We start from the raw sequence: 27,965 nt of genomic DNA, 5'->3' as shown, positions 1-27,965 counted from the left end.
TTTATTGTTGCTCGTTTGCAAATCGCAAATGATAATCGTCCCGTGGAATAGGGCCCGTAGAGACCAGATGCAGCCAAGTCTCCTGAGACGGCAGCGAATGATGCATTGTCTTGGAAGAAAGGGAGATGCTTCTGAGACAACACCACATTGAAAATTAAAGGACTACTCATCTTCCTGTGAGGGATATTTTAAGTAAAAGCATTCTAAAGCTAGTACTAGTGGTGGTAACACTATAATAGGTTTTATATCTTTGGATGATGGTCTTACTTAAATACAATTTTCCAATACCGATAACCCCTTAACTACTAAAGAAGTTGAAGAAGAAAAAAAATTGGAAAGCAGGGTAGATGCCCAGGGCAACCAGTCAGATCTCAGACCATTAGCTGTTGGACATTACCCCAGAATGACAATAAAATGGCCGCCTTAGTGCAATATAGGTGTTTTACTTTATGTCCGAATACACAAAGTAACATTTCTCTTGTCTTGTCCTTGTAGACTGCAGTGTATTGGCGCCCAGCTGGAGGAGGAATTGAAGGGATGCTGCCAGCTAGTTTTTCAACTGGGCCCTGCCAGATCCAGCCTTTCCCGCAGCCAGGGAGCAGCCTGGTTGTTAAAGGTCAGTTTGAAAATACTTCCTGTAGAACTTCCTTAATCCGTTATGTCATCTTATCCTTTATATCTACTTCTATCATTTGACTACATCCTTCGGTCTTGTATTTTATATCTTGTCACCTGAAAAGAATTTCTCCTTTTTCTATGTAACTGGTTGGAGCACTTAATCATACTTGGGCTATGACACACTTTGTGACAGTCTCTGAAGTGGTTGTGGCCACATCTATTATAAGCAGTGTATTGTTAAGCGGTACATATTGTATTTTCATTCTGATCACACTTGTCATGTAATGAGAGGAACACTATAATAATTTATTATACACCTTTGTTGCAAAGATGAAAAAATTAGTTGTTTCTTACAATTTAATTTTTTATGACCAATTGGTGAGCTCCTCCAAGTGATTAGTACCTTCACTAGGCGATTTGTGGTCTGAAAATAACTGACTTTACAACCATTGTATTTTGTATTATAGAATACATATATGTGTGTGCCTTATGTGATCCTAGTATAGGAGGGTGTGAGCAATGGATGTAACCAGGTGACTGTCGCACAGTGGAAGCCTTATTCTTAAGTTCTAGACCTATTATCCTTTTACACGGCCCGGTATAGTCTTGTAACGACGCAAGTGAGCGCTGATCAGAGCTCGGAGCTGTTATGCAGTGTCCTAAGAAGGCACAATCAATCGCATGGCCACATGAACAATAACTGTATCCTCCATGTGGCCCCTCATTAAATGTATTGCTATTGGCTGCACATCCCGTTTACACAGGGAGATAGTAATAAATTTTACTGCTCGCACAAGCAATGCGATCAGCCAACAAGCAGGCGTTTTCCAGCCTCTCGGCTGATCACTAACACTTTTACAGGGGCCGATCATTGGTCAAAGGCTCCTTGCTTAATCGGCCCGTGTAAAAGAGCCTTTAATATTAAAGAGGATGTACCATCAGGTACATCTTTTTTAATCTGACCCAGGGATAGGTCGGCGCCGTCATGGGGAAGCCAGTGCCGCGGTCCGTTTTTTGAATCTGGCCCGGTTTCCGTGTACGAGTCCATTCTATGCACTGGTCCCAGGCCAGAGCTGAAGCACAGGAGACTGGCTGGCCCGCCCCCAGTGGGAGGGAATTCCCTACCCTCTATGACGTAGCTTCATAAGAATCAATAGTGCCGCGTCATACAGGGGCAGGGGATTCCTGTGCTTCAGCACCGGCTCGGGACCCGTGGATAAAACGGTGCCGTACACGGGAACCGAGCCGCGCTTCAAAAAACGGACCGCGGCACTGGCTTTCCCTGGGTCAGATTAAAGAGGATATACCTGATGGTACATCCTCTTTAAGGCCCTTTTACACAAGCCAATTATCAGGTAAATGAGCGCTCCTAGGGTGATTGAATCTTTTGTGTGGCCAGTAAAATTATATTTATTGGCAGCTTATCACCCCATATAAACAGGTGATAATGATGAATCTGAATGGTATATTGAATGATCCAGTGATCAGTTGATCATGTCTTCCCAGAGATCAGTGCTCACTTGCTGCATCCAGTATGCCTGTGTAAAATGGCATTTAGGCTGTGATCTCACAGTATTTTGGTCAGTATTTTTAGCCAAACCATGAGCAGAACAGACACACAGAAAACAAAAAACAAAAAAAAACCCTTTTTCTGTGTTTTGGAAATACTCTTCATTTTGATAAAAATGCTAAACAAAATTAGGCTCAAAATACGTCTCAAAACTGTACACACAAAGCCTTAGGCCAAGATTACGCTGCGTTTTAAGTAAGTGAAGCGGATGCAAGAAGAGATAAAAAAAGGACACTGCTGTCATACTGCAGAATCCAATACCCATTCACTTATATTATAAAAAGACTGATTGAAACCGAACTTTTTGTTTTGGCCTTCACAAAAAAAGTGCTTGGCCCATGTTTTTCTGTACGTTAAAACTAAACTTTCTAAAACAGTGAAACAGACAGAAAAACACACTGTGAACATAGCCTTAGGGTGCGCTCACACATCCAAGTTTTTATTTACAATTATTGAATAAAAGGCTATAGCACATCAGAAATGGGGGACAACTTAATCAATTCCTGCCTTTCTATTCAATAATTAAAAACCCGACTTACCATACTGCTTGGTTTACACAGGTTTCCTGCCATTTGTGGCTAGCAGTAGTCCATCTGCCAATATGTGTCATGAATAGGCACTTTTTGACCCATAAAGAAAAGATCAGATTGGCCCAGTTTTCGGTTACTGCTCATTTTTCAGTAACTGGATCTAATGAATAAAATCTATCAAAGATGAGAGTATACTGATAGATTAGTGTTAGCCGGAGCACATAGGATGAGGGTGCTCCCTCCATCAGTGTGATAGAAAGCTGGATGACAGAGATCCCGCCATCAGTGTGATAGAAAGCTGGATGACAGAGATCCCTCCATCAGTGTGATAGAAAGCTGGATGACAGAGATCCCGCCATCAGTGTGATAGAAAGCTGGATGACAGAGATCCCTCCATCAGTGTGATAGAAAGCTGGATGACAGAGATCCCGCCATCAGTGTGATAGAAAGCTGGATAACAGAGATCCCTCCATCAGTGTGATAGAAAGCTGGATGACAGAGATCCCGCCATCAGTGTGATAGAAAGCTGGATGACAGAGATCCCTCCATCAGTGTGATAGAAAGCTGGATGACAGAGATCCCTCCATCAGTGTGATAGAAAGCTGGATGACAGAGATCCCGCCATCAGTGTGATAGAAAGCTGGATGACAGAGATCCCGCCATCAGTGTGATAGAAAGCTGGATGACAGAGATCCCTCCATCAGTGTGATAGAAAGCTGGATGACGGAGATCCCGACATCACGGTGATAGAAAGCTGGATGACAGAGATCCCTCCATCAGTGTGATAGAAAGCTGGATGACAGAGATCCTGCCATCAGTGTGATAGAAAGCTGGATGACAGAGATCCCTCCATCAGTGTGATAGAAAGCTGGATAACAGAGATCCCTCCAGTGTGATAGAAAGCTGGATGACAGAGATCCCTCCATCAGTGTGATAGAAAGCTGGATAACAGAGATCCCTCCATCAGTGTGGTAGAAAGCTGGATGACAGAGATCCCTCCATCAGTGTGGTAGAAAGCTGGATGACAGAGATCCCGCCATCAGTGTGATAGAAAGCTGGATGACGGAGATCCCGCCATCAGGGTGATAGAAAGCTGGATGACAGAGATCCCTCCATCAGTGTGATAGATAGCTGGATGACGGAGATCCCGCCATCACGGTGATAGAAAGCTGGATGACAGAGATCCCTCCATCAGGGTGATCGAAAGCTGTGCTGTGTTGCAGCATCCTGTTACCTATCATGTAAGATGGCGTGGTTTCATTTTCCATCCGCTCAGCAGCACATGTTAGTTAACTGTCCACTAACTGATATGGACTGAACTATGATTTAAAGTAGAAAGGCACCTTTGTCAGCTGTTGGCAAAATGACTCAGAGGAGGAACACAAAAGGGCCGGTGTCATCACTGCCACTTAATTGGCACCTTATGCATGGAAAACCAGGATGTTTAATCCTTGCACTGCTTCACTGACTCGCTTTACTTACATGTCACAATTTGCCCAGAACCTTAACACATTGCTGTCTGGAGCAGGAGGCAGCATTGGCAGCAAAGGGTTTACTCTGGCTTATGTTCACATTCTTTGTGCTGCACTTCCTGGTTTCCCCCCCTTCCTGTCCTTTTTCTGCTCGGGACGCTTTTCCCATCTGTCCCAGTAGGCGAGCTCATAAGTTGTGCACATCAGTAGGAGATGTTTGTTACTCCATAGGGTATAGATATTATAGAGAGTGTGCTTTGGTTTCATCTACATGACTCAGAGTCGTGGCTTGGGGGTTAGTCAGGCGCTGCTTCCCTTCTCACTCCTCCCAACATGCGTGACCCTCCCTGCATCCTCCTGTTTCCTGATTTCTGTGTTGTAGAAGTAGCAGTAACTGATCGAGAAGTCTGTTCATGTGGAAAAAGCACGTACATATCATCACACTCAATACTTTCATATGTACCTCCCAATACCTGCCTATATACAAACACTCTGAACGCAAGGAACCATACACTGTATATACATTGTGTGTGCCCAAACTCATATCCCGGACCTTCAGCTACTAATTCTACAACATTATTAACCATTTCCCAGCACAATCCAGGCAAAAGTGATTCTATGGGGATATAAGCTTTTCCATTGTTGGTCTGATATCCTATAGCTTCCGCTAGCCCAGAGACTAGAGTGTGACACCACTGACTGCTTTGCATTGGACCAGGGTATTATAAGGTGTTGTGTAGGGCAAAAGATCTATAGCACCTTACAAGAGGGTGTAGTGTGAAGAAGGTCCAGCACATTATGTGGATGCAGTCAACAGTCACATTGTCTTCTCGATAAGGAAATACATTGAGCAAATGTCTTCCTGTCTTTACAGAATGGAAGAAATGTGCTGTATTAAAACTGCATTGTATATAACCTTAAACAGTATGTACACTATAGCTATGGGGCTAGGTCATCCATACTAGGTCACTTACATGGCATCCAGTGTGTCTGCGTTATCTGTATATTTAATTTGTTTGGGTTGTTTAATACTTTGAGTATTTTCCTTTGCTCCATGTGACTGACTGTATGTAAATCATTCAAATGATGTGTGCCGTCTCCAGCCGCCTCCTGTGATTCTGACATGCGTGCTTTCATTTCCAGTTCTAGAGCGAGTTGCTGCTGACCCAACCTACAGTGTTTCTGCCACCATTATGACAGATAAAAGTATTAGACAAGATGTTCAAACCACTACTGAGCACATGGCCAAGGATGGAGGTAAATCTTCAAGTTTCTGGGGTCCCTCCATGTAAATATATATATATATATATATATATATATATATATATATATATATATATAATATATTACACTACGTACATGTTGATCTTCCCAGTAACTTTTGGTAAAGCCTAGTTGATGGATAGCTAAATCATTCAAATAGTTCACAAAAAAATAGCTGCAAATATACAGTATATATACTCATATGTAGGTGCAGGAAGTCTTTGTGCAAATTCAATTACTTACTCTAAAAATGTTTATTTAGTTTACATTATGTATAATCTAGTGGAGAATTGCTTAAAGGGGTACTCCCAATTATTTTTTTTTTCCAAATCAACTGGTGTCAGAAGGTTATAGAGATTTGTAAATTACTTCTAATAAAAGCTGCTGTATGCCCTGCAGGAAGTGTTGTATTCTTTCCAGTTTGATACAGTACTCAATGATGACATCTCTGTCAGAGAGCCCCATTAAAAACCTCTCATGCTCTGGAAAGTTCTTGTCACAGAGTTTATTCACTGGAGGTACCCTTTAAGGAGCAGTTACCCAAAATATTGGTAATAGAGGAATTGGAAAGGGCAAGAGAATAGGTCATCCAGGAGAGCTTCCTACAGTAGGCATGAGCTGTCATCACCTGGCCATAGCCAGTGTCCTGCACTAATGTATAATCATCTTGGTTTCTCAGTAAAATGGATAACTAGCATTGAAACTATGCACCTGTAAACGTCTGCATGCTGGTCTGTTTTACAGCAAAGGAAACAACAAGCACAAAAGATCAGATGATACCAGGCAACCTTTATAATGGTTCAGAGGCAAGTGACTTGTCGTCTGTAAATGCAATGATGTCAGCCGTGATGAGCACAACAAATATTGCTGAAAATGGTGCAAACCTCCAGAACACTAAATCACCAGGAAAATGTCCACCTCAAAATCGGATTGGTAGGAGAAATCAGGTAAGAAATGGAGTGAAATTTAATGTCACCTATAGGGCTCATTCACATTTGCATTAAAGGGATGTTACCATTTTAACTAACATAGATATACTTGTAGGGCTCTTCAAGTTATAATTTTAGCAAATATATATATTCAGTTAGCAAACGTGCCTCATTCTCCTGATTATGCCTCTCTTTGCCTCCCATTGTTGATAGCTCGTTGTCTAGATTACCAACCACCACTCTGCTCTAAAAGCATTGATCTTGTGTTTGTGTGTGTGTGTGTGTGTGTGTGTGTAATATATAATATTCTACATTTATAGCCAGCAAAACCACTGATTTTAGAGCAAATTGATGGTCGATAACCTAGATTTTGAGCTGTCAACAGTGGGAGGGAAAGAGCAGCATATGAGGACAATGGGGCAAGTTTGCTAAATGAATGTATTTGCAAACATATTTAACCTTACAAGCCCTACAAGTATGACTATATTAGTGGAGATGGGAATACCCCTTTTTAAGCATTTCCATCTGCACCATAGAAGCAGAACAATGAAAACGGTGGTAGTGGTGTGAAATGACAGAAACATGTTACCCCATTCTGTTTTGTTCATAAAGTATAACATTTTGCATATTGTGCTATTTTATATAGGATTTTTGCCAGAATCCGTACATAAGACAGAGATGTAAACAGGGCCTGAGCATTGGGGATATGTGCAATTGTGGGGTCCCAAGGGTATTCTTCTGGGGGGGAAACTATTTCTGTGCATAAAGAAAAAATAACAGACAAGTCATACTTACTTACCCAGTTTACCATCAGCTCACATTCATGGACTTCCTCCATGGACTTCCAGTTCCTCACTGCTTCTGAGTTGGGAGTTAGAGCAGGACCTGCTAACTCAGCCAATCACTGGCCATGGCTGGTCAACCACTGTGGCCAGTGATTGGCTTAGCAGAAAGTTCCTGCTCTGACTCTTTGAGAAGAAATGATTAGCAGAGGACATAAGACCCTGAAACAGGAGCTGCAGGTGGGTTTAAAGGAGAAGTCCAGTGAATTTTTTTATTAAAAACAACTCTGGGAGTCGGGTCATGACATCACCATTTTATCCAGGAAGTGAAGCCTTGATGCAGTAGTAAGTGCAGGGATAAAAGCACTTTATAAGCATTTCCTGTAATAAATTGGTGATTTGTATAACTTTTGGGGAGCAATACAATACTTTAATAAAAAAAAATTTTTGCCAGACTTCTCCTTTAAAGGGAACCTGTCACCCCACGTGTTGGGGTGACAGGCTCCCGACCCCCCGCTACAGCCCCCTATACTCACCTGATCCCGCCGGGTCCCGCTTCTGGATCTGGTCGGGTCACTGAGATCTCAGCCGCTGCAGCCCGGCGCGTGCGCTGAGAGATGAGTCCCAACTCTCATAGAGAATGACTGGTGAGTCCAGCGCTCCGTCATTCTCTATGAGCGTTGGACTCATCTCTCAGCGCGCACGCCGGGCTGCAGCGGCTGAGATCTCCGTGACCCGACCGGATCCAGAATCCGATCAGGTGAGTATAGGGGGCTGTAGCGGGGGGTCGGGAGCCTGTCACCCCGGCACGGGGGGTGTTAGGTTCCCTTTAACTTGTTTATTTTTTTATAATGCCCAGCTATAAATAAATAAAAAAATATTTATTTAATCCCCCCATGGAATACCCCTTTAATACAGCAGAGGTGTTTTAGGTAACATGTAACATAAGTAACAATTGTAGGCATTTATACAATCAGTTGCCATCAGTTGTTATATTTCCCTAACTATATAGCGTCTACCAGGGACATAAAATGGACGTTAGAAGCACATGGACATCTAGAACTGCTCTCTGTGTCTAGACCCCCTAAAACAGCTTCCTGTACCCCTCTTAGTGTCAGACCTGATTATCTGTAGCCACACTTAAGTTTTTATGTCTTAGATGGAATATAGAAATGTTCAGGTACTTGATATTTTTCGCTGACTCTGTGGTTCTCCATTGATTTAGCTCCTCTTCCAGGTAGACTTTAGGATAGTGTGCCAGCGGCCTATTACACACATTATATTATATTTTTCCTTGTGGTGCCTTTCTCACTTCCCTTCCTATAAGAGAAGTTTGAGAGACTTTTTTTTTTCTTGTCTGCCTGATAATAATCTGGTAGAAACATTTGTAATAAGACTAGCATCCTCCATCCTATCTCCCTGTGCTGGTATTAGGAAAGTTTGGACCTCAGTTAATGATAAACTCTTAAGCAAACAGACATTCACCAGCAGCCTGGATTATGTGTCAGACTGCGCTTCAAGGTGAACCAGCAATCACTCTCTTGGTTGTTAATAGGCTGATGTAAAAACTCTTCCATAAAACATAAATACAGTAATACAAATGGATTCTGAAAGTAGAGGCAAATACTTTGACATTCAACCTAATGTATGGGTCCAACATATAGAGCAAAATCCTACAGACCAGTCTATATACTATATAAGTCTTCATATTCATAGGCATGTCCCATCAGTTCCTGCATCCACCAGAGGAGGGATGTGGGGTGGGAGGCAGGCGGGGGACCTGCAGTATTCATTCTTTACGTGTATATAGTGTATACGTGTATATAGTTATTCAGTGAGAATGATGAGACTCTCGTTGTTTGTAAAAAAGCAATGCCTAAATAAAGTGTTACCTTTCTCTTATTCAACAGGAATCAAAAGAGGAAAAGTCCTCATACACATGTCCCTTATGTGAAAAGGTCTGCAATTCACAGCACCAGCTCACCATGCACATCCGTCAGGTATGAGGACTTTGGATTATGCTTTGTGTAATGTTTCGTACTATTTGACAGAAAAATTTATATTTTCTGTATAAAATGCGTATTAATAAAATATATGATGTTGTAAACTAGAAAAATAGCTGGAATAGCAGGTTTTGTTGCGCCCCCCCCCCCCTTTTTTTTTTTTTCCTGGAGATATCATGAACCGTTATTCTAATGTTATTGACTTGGGTTATTAGGTACCTATTAGGGATGGTCTGAATCTGCCGAGGTTTGGGTTCGTATGAACCCGAACGCTCGGCATCAGATTCCCGCTGTCTGCCCGCTCCATGCAGCGGGTGGATACAGCGGGAGGACCGCCTGGAAAACTGGGATGCAGCCTATGGTTATGGCTGTATCCTAGTTTTCCAGGCGGTCCTCCCGTTGTATCCACCCTCTCCACGGAGAGGGCAGACAGCAAGAATCATTTCCGAGGGTTCGGGGTCATACGAACCCGAACCGAACCAGGTTCGGACCATCCCTAGTACCTATCTACAACAAATTGTGAGGCTTGAGTGCGGTGACTGGTCTCTGCACTTATGCTACTTGGGCATTATGTGCATCCCCTGCACATTGCACTAAAACTATTTTTCGTCATGTAATATGAAGTGATTATGATGTTGGCATGAAAATAAAGAATGTTGTTGTTTGCCCCTAACAGCACAATACCGACACCGGAGGAACAGACCATAGTTGCAGCATCTGTGGGAAATCCCTCAGCTCTGCAAGCTCTCTTGACCGCCACATGCTTGTCCACTCTGGAGAGAGGCCTTACAAATGCTCGATGTGCGGGCAGTCCTTCACTACCAATGGGAATATGCACAGGTGAGTAAGACATATAGTGATAGACTAACAAGGTGAGAACATATGAGCTGTGTATTTATTTCACCCCTTTAAATAGAGCCTGGGAAATTCTGGTGCTGTTTTGGTGTGTAATGCTCTGGGATGGCCAAGATAGCAAGTATCATTTGACTGCTGTGTAATTGGCTATGTAGCTGTACAAATGAGCAAGGAAGGTGTGCTAGCATTTCTTTTATGTAGGTGCCAAGATGAACACAATCCTTAGGTGAACACTGGTCTAGCTGCGCTGAAACAGAGGCAGAGAGCAGTAAAGGTGGAAAAGGAGAATTGTATCTCACCACTGAGCTTAGAATATGTGATCTTTACTTTTCCACCTCTTACCCAAACTCGTTATCCATTTACTATCAGGTATACACCATCCTCTGGGTAGTGTCAGCTCACATACGCTGGGACAGGTCAGGATTTATGGCTGCCTACTTCCTCTGTCCCCATCTAGATATGGCATCTTATCCTGGTACATTCGTACTGAATGTCAGCCCAGATGCCTCAGTACATTTTCGGTGTACTCTTTTGCCACGTGTTTGGAGTCATCTATTTTCCATTTGATGAATTCCATTACAAAAATGTCTCCTCCTATCCATCAATAAATGGGTGTGGGAAAGGTATTCCTGCTGTATATAGGGATTCTCCTCTCGTGATTTACCTTCTATGAAGTGAAGTTTGTACCATGCATTGGAGAGCAATCTCCTGTAGAAAACCTTTACTGCCCCATAACGCAGTACAGCCGAACACACTACAGTATAGGAACTTGGCCAAGATGTTATTGAATGTGTTGACAACCTTGTCCTCTGTTTCTAACCAATGGTTGACACAGACATCACATTCCTATTGGCAAAAACATGTGTGTGGCCTGCAGCCATGTCTTCCATATTTATGGCACTGCAGATACCAGCTAATTATTTGTAGGTACTATTCACATGGCAGTAAAAAGGGGAATTATGAAAAATATTTACATAAACAGTGGTATATGTAAACTCTTTTCAAGGTGTAATATTTTATATAAATCCCTATAATCAACATATCATCTCATCTGCAGCATGACTTTGTGTATATCCATAGAAAGGCAAGACCACTGTGGGAAATCCAAAGATTAAAGAGACCCTAAAATCCAATATTTAATTTATTTAATTTAATCCTAAGAAAGGAGATAGGATTGCCCCTGGAATGAATATGAATCAACGCACCGAGTGTGTAAGGCCAGCACTGCGTTTATTCTTCCCTGCCAAATGATGACCTTGTTACTGATCATCAACCCCACAGAGAATGAATGGAGCAGTGGCTACACATGCGTGGTCCCATTCATTCATTCTGGGGACAATCTTGTCCCTGCCCACAGTATCAGTGGTTGTTGCTGCAGGTCTGACTCCCATGGTTAGCTTGCTATACACTATCCTATGGATGAAGGATGACTTCTTCAAGTGGAACAAAACAGAAGCTTCTAGGTATATAGAAAAATAGGGTATGATTAGCTTTGGTATAAGGCAGCGTACCCAATAAGCAATGTTCACCAAAGGAATGAGATGCTGGCATTACAGGGTTACATGGGTATCCACTGTAGTGTTCATCAGTTGTGACTGTGGTTGAATGGACATGATTGATAGCCAGCATCAGAGGTGTTAACAAAGTAGAAAGTGAACCTGGGGCTTAGCTGGGATCAGCAGTAATGTTCTCATCATCCAGGTTGTCATGCATCTCTTCACAATGGTAAGGTACTGCCTGGGACTTCACCTCAGCTCACACAACAAACAGGAAAAAAGTGAGTGAAAACTTGTCTGACCTGTTCTACTGAACAGGCTGGGACTAGCAAACAGAGCAGTATCCTATTTCACTCCCCCACACTGTCTCTTCAACAGAAATCTTCTCTGTCCCCTATTGATGTGAGCATCCTCCCATGTGCATGTGGCTAGATAGCCCCCCCATATAGCATAGCAAATGTATGCCAACCCTCTGGTGCTGAGAAGGATCAGCAACAACCATAGCATATAGATCCTGGTGCTCCTTACTCAGTGACTCCCTGTGTGATGTATGTGGAGTAACCGGCCTGAATACACTTGGAGTGGAAGCTGACTGCATAACTAGTTCTCTCCTGGCTTTGTGTGTCAGTCTGCAGGTTGTGTGTTTTATTGCAGGTTAACCCCATTTGCTTTAATAAATCTGAGCTGTGATACCAGACACAAGCCACTAACAGGTGTGGGGCTGTTTTTGGAACAAACAGGCATGATGTTCTAATCCATACAACCTCTTTAAATGTGGTCAGAGCACCCAGTTGCAGACTGCACTGCCTGCGCCATTTTTAGGGACCCTCATTTGGAAGTGATAAGCGATTGCATGTTGAGCTAATCAGTGCAGGTTGTGTGGTCAGCATCATGTGGGTTAGTGCACGTTCTACATACTGCAACCAAGAAGATCTATAGAAGGATGAGTCCGCCCTGTTATTTGGCTGCCTCTCCTTGTAAACGGCACTGTACCATTTCTGCTGGCTGAGTGAAATCTTTTAGATGCCTGACACTAGGGCCTGTCTGAGGTGGATCACTCACAAGAGTTTTGCAATCCTGCGCTAGCCCAAGGGAGCTTCATGACTGAACTCGTACTTAGTCCATTTTGAGATTCCTAGAATCACATCAAACTTTCTTTTGCCACCATTCCTTCTCCTCGCTGAATGCAGAATATTCTACCATATGTAGAGGGCTTGCAACATGTAGTTGTGAAGATAGAAGTGAGCACAAAGTTTGTACTCGTGCTGTGAATGGAAAACTGTTAACATTTTACCCCTTTACCTTCTCCTTAAATCAAGGCCAGCAGTTGCTTGGAGAAAGCCATTACTTAGTACAAGCAGCTGTTCATTTGTCTGGCATCTACTGGGCACTCAGTGTTGTAATCATCCCAATTCCTTTCTGATCTCTGCTCCTCTGCTCCCCCTCCTCCTCAGAAGTTAGAAAAATAAATGACATATTGGAAAACAGGGTGCCCCTATATGTCCTCATGGGCAGGTCTTTTGAGTGTGCTTATTTTGTTCTTTACATTAGCCAGGTAAAAGGAATGTAATAATCTTTTTTTATTACATGGTATGCATCATCTAATGTTCAGGATGCCACTGACATTTTAGGGGAGGCTGACTCATTCCTTCTGAGCTGCAGATTTATGATGTCATCTCATTTGTCACTCACGTAGGTCAGATACGACTGCCCAGTCCTACCAAGTGCCACTGATTGATAGTCTGTGTGTGTGTGTGTGTGTGTGTATATATAGCTTCTAAGTCCAGAAAAGTGGTGGGAAAAAAAATCTATATATATCAATATTTTATTATTATTATTATTATTATTATTATTATTATTATTATTATTATTATTATTATTATTATTGTTGTTATTATTATTATTATTATTTTCACCACTTTTCTGGACTGAGAAGCTCAGGTACAAAGTCAGGTGCAGCCATGAATCGTCAGTCGCCCATTGGGTAATATGGCACATCCTGCCCTAATGGTTCCCCCTGGCAAGATATATGCTACTCTTAGTAAATCTGCCCTTTGTTATGCTTGCTCTCGCCTTATAAATTTAATCGGTGCAGAATATCACACTCAACACCTGCCAAGTGAAATTCTATGTTGTGCGGCTCGGAGTCTTGTGTCCAGTACTCTGACCAATCCATCATGGCTGCACTTTTACCCTAAGCATTTTGGCCTAGTTGCCTTCATCGTGATGAGGGTGTGATGTGTAGGACGCCTGGGATTTGGCGAGCACAGAGCTCAGCACCACAGCAATGCCAAATAAGGAGACTGACTTGGGAGATAACTGACTTGAAATGTCTGCTTTCTGTTCACCAGGCACACTGCCTGCAGACTTCCTTTTCTTTCTTCAATCTCTGGAAACTTGTCCCAGTTTTCTTTCTTGGGGATTAAATTAGTTTGTGATTTTAACTGTTTTGTCTCATCATTCATAGAAATGGTTTGATTGTAAGATGTATAACTAGCTGTCCCTTTTGGAGTTTCTTGTTTGTATACTAATCTAGAAACTTTAAGAAGTACTGAATATACTACTTATGATGTGGAAATAGTATCTTATAGGAAGTGTATGGATGGCTATAGCTAAGTTATACCACTAATGTTCAGTAAGTGAGGGGGGCAACTACTGTGTCCCCTGTGGATTGCTAGAATTTAGTGGCAACAACCCTAGGTCAACCTATTACGGTATATAATAGGTGGTCGTTCAAGAGTAAAAAAAAAAAAAGCTGAGATGCTGTGGTCACATTGGTCAGACATTGATGGCTTGCCCAAATGTCATGCGGCAATCCCTTTAATTCTACGTAGCTTTTCCTAATACATTAATGATAGTAAGGTACTTAATGTAGTTCTGTGTAGAAAATTTGACCTTGTGTGGTCAATTTGCTCTGATTTTGCTAATTTTAGTGGTGATGCTCACCATTAGCATGGCACCATTGCCACAAATATTGTAGCAGTCCCTCTTCACATACATTTTCTATTACAACAGCAACCACATACATCACATAACATTTAATCATCAGCCAATGAGATTAACAATTGCTTAATTTGTTACGATTCCATGAAGAGATTTCATTTCTTTTCTGTTATGCTTTAGGCACATGAAGATTCACGAGAAGGACCCAAATGCTGCAATAACTACAAGTCCTCCTTCCCCACAAAAACGAAGGAGGCTGACATCTAAGAGAAAACCTAGCCCTGAAGAGGAAACCGAGAAAGAAGAGGCTCCTCCAGCAAAAAAGGTAATGGAGTCGTCGTAAGCTTTGCTTTCCAGCTGGTGGTTTAGCTGCATCCTGCAGTAAGGTGTCCCACTTAAGGGGTCTTGTAAGAGAATTTGGGCCACAGATGAGTGACCTGTATAACTTTATTTTTACCTCTAAGTAGTTGTCCTTTACATTCGGCCATTCGTTATCCTATCAGTGTAGTGTTATAAGACCTGTATAAACTACTCCCCACCAGATCAAGAACACATTTATTGTGTAGTGATTGGTATTTATTGTTTATTTTAACTCCAATAGGAATCAGAATAATTACCCAACACAAAATATACAATTAAATTAGTTTTTCTAATAACTGACCTTTTTGACTGGGGGCACATAGAACCAACATTGATATCTGTATTCTGGGGAATAGGCTTTCTAAATACTGTGTGTTCCATGAAATGCTTGCAGTGTACTAGACTTGTAAATGATAGGCATTCACAATTTTATAGTAAGCCCTCTCTTTTCTTTCCCTTTTTTGCATTTCTAAAGGTGGTTGAAGAAATTCAGCAAGTTGAGCAAGTAAAAAAGACTGAAGATGTCCTTCCCTGCCCTTTGTGTTTCAAAGAATTTACTTGCAAGTCTAGTCTGGATACTCACATGGAGACTCATCCAGAAGCCTCTCTAAAGTAAGGAAGCTCTCATTGGCCCTAAAGTCCGCTATTCATGCTGTAACCAGTTGTTCTACTGTTCAGTTTAGAAAATGTTGCAACTTTGAGCAGAAAAATCCAAGTAGCAGGAAACAAAGGTAGCATGGAAAACATTTCATATATTGAAATTTATTATTGGGTGTCTCACTTATATTTTCCTAGACATGTTGCAAGTAATGGAAAATATAATATTCCTTATCTAAATTATGACTTTTCTCACCTTTGACACTAAAGTGTGCAGGGTTAAGAGGAAGGGGTTGAGACAACAGTAGCCTAACAACTATAAGAGGAAATGATGCAAATTGCCATCTGCTAAGAGCAGGCCTAAAGTTCCTTTTTGACTTAGTCCAAAATGCACCAAATTTGTTGCCCTTCTTAATACATTTGCCACATTTTACCTGAGTTTAAGCTTGAACACATATTCAACATGATCATCTTCTTCCTCTATGTATGCTGCTTTCTATGATGATTTATAATGCACCTTTAGAGCCAGTCTATTTGTGTCACAGTAAAGACTGTAATTGTAACATGATAATAGCATGCAGTGTAGGTCACTGATCCTAGATCCCGTTCCTGCCAGACACACAATATAAGATATGATGTGATGGTATAATGTCATATGATACAGTTTGCAATTTATACTGCAAAGTAGCAATTGACAACATACAATGATCCTCATACAGTCGTAGCTCTTCTTTCACAAAGCCATGAGTATGATTTTAGGATTTTGTTGTAAGTCTTGATTCAGGTTTTACTGTGTGCGCACTACGGTTCTGTGGCTTGTATTGGAGCCTTGTGTGATCCCTGTGTATGGGTCAGACCAAAACAGCTACACTGTGTCTGGAATGTGAGTGGCAACCTGCCCAATCTATAACCAGCAGCCTTAAAATAGGCAGCCCTAATGATATGGTTTCAGACCTTGGTGTAGAGGGAGGTGTGTGTGCATGCATGTTTGGATGACTGCTGCGTGCATGTGTAATTTTACACTGGAAAATGACAGAAGAGTCTTTCACATGAAGTTACTCTTACCCCCTAGCAGCTATTGTTTCCAGGCTACAGTTGGAAAGTAAATTTTTTGCATGTTTTACATAGATGCACATATTATAAATGATGGGCAAGTGAAACGTATTCTTTTACACCTACCAGTTTGCTTATTAGGTGGGGGAAGGTTGCTATTCTTACAGGATGCTGATGTAAAATGCAGCCAGGATATGAAGGCATGAGAAGGGCTGTTTAGAGCCATGTGTCCTGCCTTTCAGCCTCCATTGCAGAGGGAGAGAGCCAGCAGTGTCAGTTGTGAGTGTTGCTTCTAGCAGCTGAAGCCAGTGCAGCTGTTTGATGTCAGTTCACAGAGACAGGGGAGATGTCTCCCATTTCAGCTTGTGAGGGGGGAAAGAAATTGTAGGCTACACAAGTGAGACTGGAACTGAATAGTAAGTTGCCTAAGCATCAATTACCAAAGAATCATTCTCCATTGCTTTTCCAGCATCCCCTGAGATTCGTCTAGAGCGGAACATGTTAATAATGAAATAACACCCTGGTCCTCGGAGCATTAGCATTGGCGTAGTGAAGAGCTAAATAGGTGCTAAACCTCGGCGTCTAGGGACTGGATGTCTGTTCAGTAAAGCTCATTAGATCAGTAAATGACTGGGAAATCTCCCACTAGACAGGGCTGCATACTCATACCTGCTGTACAAGTCTACACTCCTGTGCCCACAACGTGTACCCAGACCTGTGCAAACCAATGATTTGTACAGGCACCGGCCTATACTGAGCAGTAATGTGCCCTGGTGAATGGCCAGGGCTTGTATGATAGGGACATCGCAAGGCTAGAAAGGCAAAATCCGGGCCGCCACTGTAAAGTATTATCTGCTCCAGATAAAAGCCTTCATGTACTCTCACTCCCTTCTCTCTCCCTCAATTTTATTAGAATACAAGGCAGTTGGATTGTACCGCATAGTGTAAGAAATACAATCGTAGGCCTCATATTTGGCTCCTGCTCAATCTGATAATATTGTTAAACAGTTTACTGTTTTTGCTGCTGCTTTTGGTGATGACATGTTGTAGATTTTGGCCTTTTACTTTTCAGAACAAAAGCTTATTCTGATCTATTTTACATTAACATTTGATGTAGATTTAGGGGTGAGGACAATTTCACATAAGCGTAGTATGGGCAGACTTCTGTGTCAGGGTTATGGACACAAGTACCGGCCGGACCGTGGGTCTAATGTAGATTCCTATAATGTTGTCAGTCATGGTCTTAAACCCATGGTCAGTCCCGAAAGGAGTGGTAATATGCCCAGTTAAACTGACTTGAATGAGTTGTAGTACCACAAATAACCTGAATACAGGTGTGGCACTGATCTTGAAAGAAAACAGCCCTGTTTTTTCTAATCCTGGAAAGCCCCTATAAGATCAGACTTGCAAACCCAAGGGTATTCTAAGCTTGTCGCATTCTACTGCCCAGTGTTCTCCATTTGTAGGAGTCTAGCTGTTACAGAACTACACCTCTCAGTCCACCGTGGCAGTCTGTGTCACTCAGGGCATAGGAGCTGTTTAGCAGTAGCTGGGGCACGCTGATATATATAAATACATACAAACATTTATTTTCTTTATTTCCTATAAAGACTAATATTGAAGTGTAAAAGATTACATGTATGAAATTGTATATTTATATGGAAGTTCTGGAAGCAAAACACAAAACCGCAATAAAATAGAAATGTGCATTTGAATATCAGAATTTATAGCTGAGATGTAAATGATATTCTGAATAAATGGCATGTTACATGATCTTGTACTGAGCTATCTTATTGAAGAATGGAGGCAACCCTGTGCCAGTCTAAGATGCTGAAGTCCTGGCTGCCTCTAGGACACAGAGTGGATTTGCAGTGACCTGCCTTGTCCTTGAAGAGCAGCTTAAAGGCAAAATGCATAAGGCTCGTAGGTAATGAGTGACTTCCAGCTAAGCATCTATGTTGTGGGGACAACGCTATAAATGTTTCTGGGTGATATCTTTTCATGCTGGCCTCCAGTTTGCCTTTCTGAGTTTTAAGACACGTCAACAGGTGTTGAGTGCTGGCCTGGGAGGTTTTTATTACAACCCTCTAGGTATGGCAGGGATTTGTTTTCCTTTTGTGGCACCCCAGTGAGAAGGGAAACGCCAACAATTCTGCTGCTCCTGGTCAAGGGGGATGGGACAAGTGATGACAGAGGAGAGTTAATGCTAAATTAGAAGTACCAAGCATGGTGATAAAGTCCTCTCTGTTTTCTCTGCCTCTATTGGCTCAGCTGGCTGGTGTATTTTAAATCCTATAGATACTAAGGGTGCCTTTACACAGAGAGATGTATCTGACAGATTTTAGAAGCCAAAGCCAGGAATGGATTTGAAAGGAGGAGAAATCTTTCATTTATGACCTGTTCTCTGTTTATAATATGTTCCTACTACAGGTGTACTTTCATGTTATCTGCTGCAGATATAGGAGGAGATTTATCAAACTGGTGTAAAGTGAAACTGGCTCAGTTGCCCCTAGCAACCAATCAGATTCCACCTTTCATTCCTAACAGATTCTTTGAAAAATGAAAGGTGGAATCTGATTGGTTGCTAGGGGCAACTAAGTCAATTCTACCTTACACCAGTTTAATAAATCCCACCCTTAGTTCCTCATCATGGAGCCTAGCATATTGAAGGAGAAGGAGTTATTTCTCATACCAGACATAGCCACAATAACCTTCAGAGCTCACATTGGGAACCAGACAAGTGCGATGGATGCCATCATGTGCAAATATGTGTGTGAATAATTTTAACATGACTAAGCGTCTTTTTTTTCATTCCCCAAGGTGTGACATTTGCTGCATTTCATTTCGCACCCACCGTGGTTTGCTAAGACACAATGCTGTAATCCACAAGCTGCTCCCCAGAGACCAGTCTGGAAAGCCATTCATCCAAAACAACCCTTCCATCCCTGCTGGATTTAATGACTTGGGCTTTACTGACTTTTCTTGCAAGAAGTTCCCTATCATTTCTCAGGTAAAAAATCTTTGCCTATCGGTAAAAGCATCTAGAACTATGTAATCATATTCTGTAACACAATAGAGTTTACTGTTTGTGTCTCAAAAATACCAAGGGAAGCACAGTATGGTAAAACAGTATAAAGACTTAGGTCCTCACCAACATGTTGGCTCTGAAGGTTCTCTGTGCTCTCGAAAAGAAATCTGCAGGACCTGCTGAGTTCAGCAGAACCAGCCAACATTTGGGGGCAAGGGGGGACACACACACCAATAATGCATAAAATAATCCTTTATTAATAATCCATGCAATAAGTAAACTGTACACAAAATTAATATACATATATGCCCTAAACTATAAAAATTGTATTAAATTGTATTTTTTCCAGTAATTGAAACACATTACAAAGTTATATAACTTTGTAATATGCTTCAATCACGTATCTGCCCCCCTTCCCTATATTTTCCCCCTCAACCCCCCACCAGGAAGTGAAGCAAACTCATTCTTACCTAATGACTGTTGACCCCAGGCTTTTCTGTGGCAGCCACTTCGTGACAATGAAATCATCAAGAGGGAGGCGGGTCTAAGCCCTGTTAGGCCAGCCTCTTTGTCAGATGACTCAGGTTGCTCAACTCTGATTGGCTGAGCAAGATGTAAGCCATCTAACAGTTTTACAGAGTCAGTTAGACATCACAGGAGACAAAATGCATCATGGGAAAGGCCAAACCAGGAAGCGAAGAAAAAAATGAAGACCAACTGGAGCTTCAGGGACCTGTGTTTTTTTTTTTTTTTTTTTTTTTATAAGCACCGGAGTACCCCTTTAACATATTTCCATATTAGATTGTCACATTTCTCATAGGTCAACAGATTAAGTGCAAAAAGGTCCAAAACAGAGATGAGCGAGCCTTGGGCACAATCAAGTTTGTCCAAACCCGAACACTGTGCATTTGATTACTAGTTGCTGAAGAAGTTGAATGGAGCCCCAATGGCAGCCATCATAATGAAAGACTGACATTAGTGTAAACTTAGCCTAAGGGCCCTATTCCGCAGTAACGATAATCGGCCAGATCGGCCCCATTTGGCCCGATTCGGCCGATTATCGTTCGGTGAAATAGAGAGAACGATCAGCCGATCGTGTCATCGGCTGATCGTTCATTTAGGGCCAGCCATAAAATCATTGTTCCCCCACCGCGCATCGCTACGGTTGAATAGCGGTGCACGGCGGGCGACCGACGATTTGAGAAGAAGCAGCAGCAGCATCATCATACATTACCTGGCTGCAGGGCTTCTTCTCTGCGCTGTCTTCATCCCCGGGTCCCGCGCGCTCTATCTTCTGAATGGCCGGTCAGCTGACGGAGCGCTCAGCCAATCACAGGCCGGGACCGCCGCGGCCTGTGATTGGCTGAGTGTGGCCTGTCAGCTGACCGGCCATTCAGAAGATAGAGTGCGGGACCCAGGGAGGAGACGGAGCGGAGGACAAGCCCTGCAGCCAGGTAATGTATGATGCTGCAAGGGTTGCAAGGACATCGGTAACAATGTCCTTGCAGCCCTCGCTCAACGATCATCAGGCCGTGGAATAGGCCCAGTAAACCTAGCAGATCTAGCAGATCGCCGCTCGTTTACATCGTTGATCGGGCCCTGCTCGGCCCGTGGAATAGGACCCTAAGGCTGTATCCATGTTTTCCAGGCATTCTTAGGGCTGCATTCAACTTCTTCAGCCGCTGGTAATTAAATGCAGAGCATTTGGTTTGGACGAACAAGAGCGCGCTCAATGTTCGCTCATCTCTAGTCGTATTACATCCCAGAAAAAAATTGAATAAAAAGGGATCAAAATCACATGTATGCCAAAGTGTTCCTGATTAAAAAAAACTACAGATCAGGGTGAAAAAAATGAGCACACAGCCCTGTCGACAGGAAAAATAAAAAGCTATGAATGTGGCAATGTTTAGCACATTTGTTTGTATAAAAATTAAAACATTTTTAAAGTAACAAAGTAAAAGCTACATGAATTGGGTATTGTTGTTATCCTACCTAAAGAATAGAGAACATGTCAGTTTTAATACTTCATTGTAAACGGTGTAATTTCTCCGATTTTTTTTGTCACCAATTATTTCCTATTCACCGCTAATTTTATGGAGAAATAGAGGGTGTCATTACAAATTAATATTGGTCACAAAGTAATATCCCTCATATGGATCTATGTATGGAAAAAATACGGCTTATCATGAAAATTGGCTGCATCATGAAGGGGTTAAGCAGTCTTATAACCTTTTCCACATGTTTCAATGAGATCTAAAATCTTTAACATTTTGAGGGTATAAAATAAATCTATCTAGTGAAATAGCAGACTGTAATTAGTTAAATCCGAAGCAGCTGTCGCTCCAGGCATTATAAAGTAGTTGATAAGTTATATCCAGATTTCTTTAGCCTAAATCAATTATATTCCCAAGTAATTATTACTAATTGCTAGAACATTATGACAAAACCTAAGCTCTTGTACGACGGGGTATGGCGGGGCAGTCTTTCAGGGCATCTTGCGCTAAGCTGCTATTTAAGAAAGAGGTACAAAAGGAAGATGGTCAGCTGTTTGTTTTGTGCAGTAGGCTGGATGTAGAGTATCACAGCGAGACATGCAATGCTCTTTGGGTTTCTATAGCAGTAAAGGGCTTATCATTCTAATCCCCAGTTCACAAGGCTTTAAATGGCATGTGGAGGAAAAAAAATGGTCTGCCCTTAGACCCAGATAGATGTTAACCCATCCACTTCCAGAACAAGACAAGGTTCACGCATACGAAGATACCATGACTTCTCAATGGATTACTTATGTCAGAGCATTTACCGCACACATGTAGTAATTATACTGCCACAGATATGCTTGCATTGGATTTTCACATTTTTTAATAGGTCTAGATCAGACTTGGGCATTGGATGGCCCTGCAGGCATATCCAGCCTGCTAACTAGCTCTAACCAGCCATCCAATTACACACTGGACACAGCCACGGGAAGTAATTCTGTCACACCCCCAGCACTGACGAGTTCCTTATAAAGAAGAAGCATATGAGATTGCCATGCACAGTTGGCTAGATTACATGCTCCCAAGCCTAGCTGGCCTTACTCACCAAGTCCCTCTGAGTATTTTGAGCCATCTCCCATCTTTCTAGCTGCTGCTGTTCTTGAATTACATGTTTTTCTAAAAGCTGGTCTATATTCAAGATGGCTCAGACCGGGAACCTACATTTCCCAGCATGCATTGCAGTCAGCTGCCAAGTATCCGCCTCATCTTGTAGTGTATGCCCATCACTGGATCAATCTGCTTCGGCTTTACACTGTATACAAAATATCTGTCCATCCATCTACATGGATAGATTAGAAAGAGAGAGAGATGAAACAATGGTGTCTTCTTTCCCCTATACTGCTCAGGAGGCTGTCACTGGTTTGTTATTTCCCCACCTCTTAGCCAGGTGTTTGCTGATTGGTGTGATGTCAGTGGTGTAGTTGGTTACAGATGAGATGTTACAGCTTGCCTGCCAACAGAAGAGACAGAGATCGTGTGACTTTGGTTTTAGAAGGAAGAAGGGCAGAGGAGTGGAGGTGGAGTGGACCAGGCAGTGAGGATTTTCAGCAGCTTTAGGGCGGATTCACACTACGGAATTCTCGCGGACATTCCGTCAGCTGTCCGCCCGCACGGGCATGCGCTTTTCCGCCGGCTCCATAGACACCATTCTATGGGCCGGCGTATTCCGCGATCCGCTAAAAGAAGTGACATGACACTTCTTTCAGCTTATAGCGGAGTACGCCGGCCCATAGAATGGTGTCTATGGGGCCGGCAGAAAGGCGCCCAGATGTGCGGGCGGACAGCTGACGGAATTCCGCGGACATTGTCTGCGAGAATTCCGTAGTGTGAACCCGCTCTTAGGGTGTGAGTCAGGATGTGATGCAGATGAATTGCCCAATTCATGCAACAATTAACCCATTACAAACAAGTTTAGATTATGGGTGGGGATTGAACAGGGTTAAATTCTAAGTGGAGAATCTCTGTTTCAGCTCTGTACTCTGTAAAAACAGTGTAATGGTCAGGTGACTTGGGCTTATCATGTGACCTTCTTACCTCACAAACTTCTCATCTTTTTAGCGCCTGGCTCTTTATCCTGTGTATTATGAGGAAACTGAGGTAATTCTGGCCAGTCCTGTATGTAATGTTATACAGCCATGTTATGTTATGGCAATACATGTGGCCCTCAGCATCATAGGGCCACACAGATTACAAAAAACACTTTCTACCAGGGGTTACTGGCGACATGATAGTGACTGTACATTAAATACAGTGTGTATATATATATATATATATATATATATATAAACCAACAGCAGTTATCATATTGCAGATATCTGTTTGCTGTCAGTGAATGGCAGTGTGTTTGAGATGAAAGTCTATGGAACTGACTTTACACTGATACATTGTAGCAAACTCCTATAAAGGTTTTTGGCTGTTTGGCGTGTACAGGTGAAGCATGCAGTCACAGCGTGTATACCTGTGGCACAAGCCACACAACCTGCAATGCAAACACCTCCCCTGGCCAAGTATATTGGTCTGGCCCTCGAAAACCATTTCAATTTGTTATTGGCCCCATGGGAAAATTAATTGCCCACCACTAGTCTAGATATTTGTGCATGTAGTCCAAAATGTATTGGCCAGTCTTGATTTTTGACAGATTAATTTAGTACATGTTATTGAACATTCTTATGCCATACTGACATGCATATTTACGTATCCTATGTTCCTTCTCTTTCCCCCTTTCCTGGGATTAGGTCTGGTGTGAAACCAATTTAAGAAGATGCATCAGTGAGTTGCACAGCTTCATATGTGAAATCTGCAACAAAGCGTTTCCGATGCCATCAGCTCTAAAACTGCACTTGGAAACCCATAAGGAGGATCAGGCTCGCAATCTGCACAAAACCGAAAAATCGTCTGGGGAGGATCAAGAACAGAAAGCTTTTATGGCAGCCTTGGGCCTGCAGTACACCAAAGACATCAAGCCTGTCTGTCAGGGAGATAATTCATCAGATTCTTTCCAGGCCATACACATAGAAGCTATGAAGAGCAACCTACCTCACGAGCTTGCTAGCAATACAGCGATGCTGAAGTTGTCTCCTTTAGAAGCACCCCCTGTTGGCGGTCCATTCTCAGTCTTACCCTCAGCGAAAGAAAACATGAAACTGTTTTCCTTGCAGCCTTTCCAAAAAGGCTTTACTGTACAACCAGACAATAGCATTGTGGTTAAACCTATTTCTGGAGAGTTGGCTGATATTCAGCAGATATTAAAGATGGCTACTTCAGCACCATCTCAGATTAGTCTTCCACCATTGTCTAAAATGTCTCCTGCCATTATTAAACATATGCCGCCACTAAAGCCAAAGCCACCAGTGACTCCTCGTACAGTTGTCGCTGCCTCTACTCCCCCACCTCTTCCTACCAATCAGCAGGCGTCCCCAGGCTGCATCAGCCCCAGCCTTCCTCCTCCACCTTTACGGATGATAAAGAACACTGTGGAATCTGCCACAAGCGCCATATATTTACAGTCCAGGTCTGGAGCCAACTGTAGCTCCTCTACTCCGAATTCCCAAGTACCAAACTCTGAATTATTGAAACCGCGAGATCTAAAGACACAGCTAGAACAGGACAGTATTATAGAAGCCTTCATGCCTTTAGACTTGGAGGCAAAGATCAAACAGGAAGTCGCTGAAGGGGATTTGAAATCAATTATTTCTGGATCAAACAGCAAAAAAACAACCCAAGCTAAAAAAGTGTTTTATCCTTGCCACTTCTGTGACCAGGTATTTACATTCTCTGGTGTATTGCGGGCCCACATACGCACTCATTTGGGAATATCACCTTACCAATGTAACATATGTGACTATATTGCGGCTGACAAAGCAGCATTAATACGGCACCTGCGAACACACAGTGGCGAAAGACCATACATTTGTAAAATATGCCAGTACCCTTTCACTGTTAAAGCTAACTGTGAGAGACACCTACGTAAGAAGCATCTAAAGGTCACCAGGAAGGATATAGAAAAGAACATTGACTATGTATCCACAAATACATCTGAAATGGTGGATGCTCTCTGTTCCCCAGACACAGTATGTAAATGCTGTGGGGAAGACTTGAAGAGTTATCGTGCTCTTCATATACACATGAGGAGCCACAGCAACTTTCAGAAAAAGAAACTTTTTGAATGCAAGGAGTGTGGCACTGCCTTTTCTGCCAAAAGGAACTGCATTCACCACATACTTAAGCAACACCAGCATGTGCAAGAAAAAGAAATTAATAATCACATCTTGTGTGGTTCCAGTAGCCCAGAGCTAAGTAGGGTAGGCACTCCACCATTGGAAGATAGCACTTACCTCGAACGTAAACCTACCACATCTTACTTGGAACCACAGAATGGCTTTCTTCATGGGAGTGTTTCTTTTCCTCTAAAACTTGAACCCGCTTCCAGTTTTCCTGTGGACCTTGATGAACCCTTAGACTTTTCTCAAAAGAACAAAAACCCATGTGTGTTTCCAGTGAAGGAGGAGCCTGTCTTCAACTCACTTGCTTCTTTTGATTCCACCATGGAACCCATTGATCTCTCTATACCTAAGCATGCTAAGCAGGACAAAGATAACCCACAGATGCAACCAAACACTCAAGAGCAAATATCTGGCCCTGTCAGTCAACTCTTTAGTTGTCAGCCATACCAACTTTCCCTAAGTGCCAATGAGCTCCTAGAAAAAGCAGCAGCTATCACACATTCCAAACCAGTGAAAAACCCTGTACACTTGACTGTTCCAATCATTTCCCCTGCCGTTCTTGGAAGCGCAACTATTCTTCGCCCTTTGAGGCCTAAACCACCTCCACTCTTGCCAAAGCCTCCTGTCAGTAAAGAGTTGCCACCCCTGGCCTCCATTGCACAGATTATTTCTTCAGTATCATCTGCTTCAGCTTTGCTAAAAACTGATATAACAACACCTAGCTCTCACGTTGCTGCCAACAATTTATCAACTGCTGAGAAATCTGGCGCTTCCAAATCAAATATGACAATCCCAAACAAGGAACCTATTCCTCCCAATGATGCATCCAATAATGTTGCAAACTTGACAAGCCTATCTGACCTCTCCAGTCCTGCTGCTTTGGTTATTGGAGCAAAGAAAAGGGGTAGAAAGAAAGGAACTAAAAATAAGCCTAAGGTAGCAATAGGTGTAGACCTTGAATCGAGTGGTGAATTTGCAAGTGTTGAGAAGATGTTGGCCACAACGGACACTAATAAGTTCAGTCCTTATCTGCAATCTACAGAACACCTTAAAGATCCTTTAGATAAAAATGGTACTAGTGAGGATGAGCGAGATAGCGGAGAAGATAAGAAAGCAAAAAGAAATTCCTACTCCAATTCCTTGCAGAAGATAACCTGTCCTTACTGTCCCCGTGTTTTTCCCTGGGCAAGCTCCTTACAGAGACACATGTTGACTCACACAGGTAAGAGCCTATTCTAGTATTTCCATTGTACTGATTGATATATGCAAACTTCTTATTGCTACTGCTACTATATACATTTTGAACATTCCTTTTTTTTGGGGGGGGGGGGGGTTAGAAGGATCTCCTGATAATTGGGTGATCACTTGGGTTCCTAGCAGCCGCAAAACCTATGGTCAGCTTTGGTTTACGCCAGAATGTACAAACAAGACTCAATTTCACTACTGTCACCATTAGGGAATAATGCATTACACAATGTATATTAAAATCAAGTCTTTGTAATGTATAAACCTGCTTGGTCCTTCACAGTCTACAAACACACTTTGTATCTGCTCTGCTCGATTAGATGAAAGTCCTGAATGAGGGAGACAATTTTAGAGTATATGATAATAAACTAACCCATTACAATATTAGCAGGCACTGGAATATAGAGTGGTTTTACACTAACCATAAACTACCCTGTTGAATAGATCCGCATGTCTTTTATGTTGATGTACAATTTAAAGTAGCTGAATACTGCTATAAGGAAGTGCCCTGTTCTGGACCCCATTTTTACAGAGAGCAGCAGCTACAAAGAGCATCTCTCACACTGGAACACCCAGTGTGTCTATGCATTGCACATACAGACTGCTGATTTTATTGGGCACTGTGTAATGCTTTCCTTGTGGTGACGCTGTAGGAAAATTGAACTCTTTACAGAGATTACAGATGATCATCAATGTGGGCGCTTGGAGCAGGGGACCATGTAATTGGCTAAATTTCTGAAGCCACTTCCAACAGAAACTGATTGTCCAGGGCAGAGAACCCCTTTAAAGTGTACCTGTCTTATTAAAAATCCTTTCACATGTTTTCAAGACATACAAAGTTAAAGAGCATCCAGTTTTGAAAAAATCTTCAAGGTTTATTTGAATTCCTAAATAGATATTTGGGTATCTAAATAAACTTAAAAGTTTTATTTATGACCAGAAACTGTTGTACTGAAGGTTTC

The 27,965-nt window shown here is 42.3% G+C and overlaps 1 protein-coding gene across 5 annotated transcripts in view; it reads left to right on the top strand.

Annotated features, from left to right (window-relative positions):
- The window catches only part of RREB1 (ras responsive element binding protein 1), a 68,910-nt gene that overhangs the window by 33,166 nt on the left and 7,779 nt on the right, over positions 1-27,965 (top strand). For all 5 annotated transcript variants that reach the window (XM_069958053.1, XM_069958054.1, XM_069958050.1 and 2 more), the window contains 9 exons: positions 496-616; positions 5,334-5,447; positions 6,198-6,400; positions 9,075-9,164; positions 9,844-10,007; positions 14,642-14,786; positions 15,297-15,433; positions 19,292-19,481; positions 24,271-26,980. In XM_069958053.1, coding sequence (XP_069814154.1) covers positions 538-616; positions 5,334-5,447; positions 6,198-6,400; positions 9,075-9,164; positions 9,844-10,007; positions 14,642-14,786; positions 15,297-15,433; positions 19,292-19,481; positions 24,271-26,980 — 3,832 coding nt within the window. In that variant the 5' untranslated portion in view covers positions 496-537. The remainder of the gene's footprint in view (positions 1-495; positions 617-5,333; positions 5,448-6,197; positions 6,401-9,074; positions 9,165-9,843; positions 10,008-14,641; positions 14,787-15,296; positions 15,434-19,291; positions 19,482-24,270; positions 26,981-27,965) is intronic.

This window comes from Dendropsophus ebraccatus, chromosome 2, assembly GCF_027789765.1.
Source record: "Dendropsophus ebraccatus isolate aDenEbr1 chromosome 2, aDenEbr1.pat, whole genome shotgun sequence".
NCBI lineage: Eukaryota > Metazoa > Chordata > Amphibia > Anura > Hylidae > Dendropsophus > Dendropsophus ebraccatus.
The sequence above is the reverse complement of the archived record's forward strand: the minus strand, read 5'-3'. Positions and strand labels throughout refer to the sequence as shown.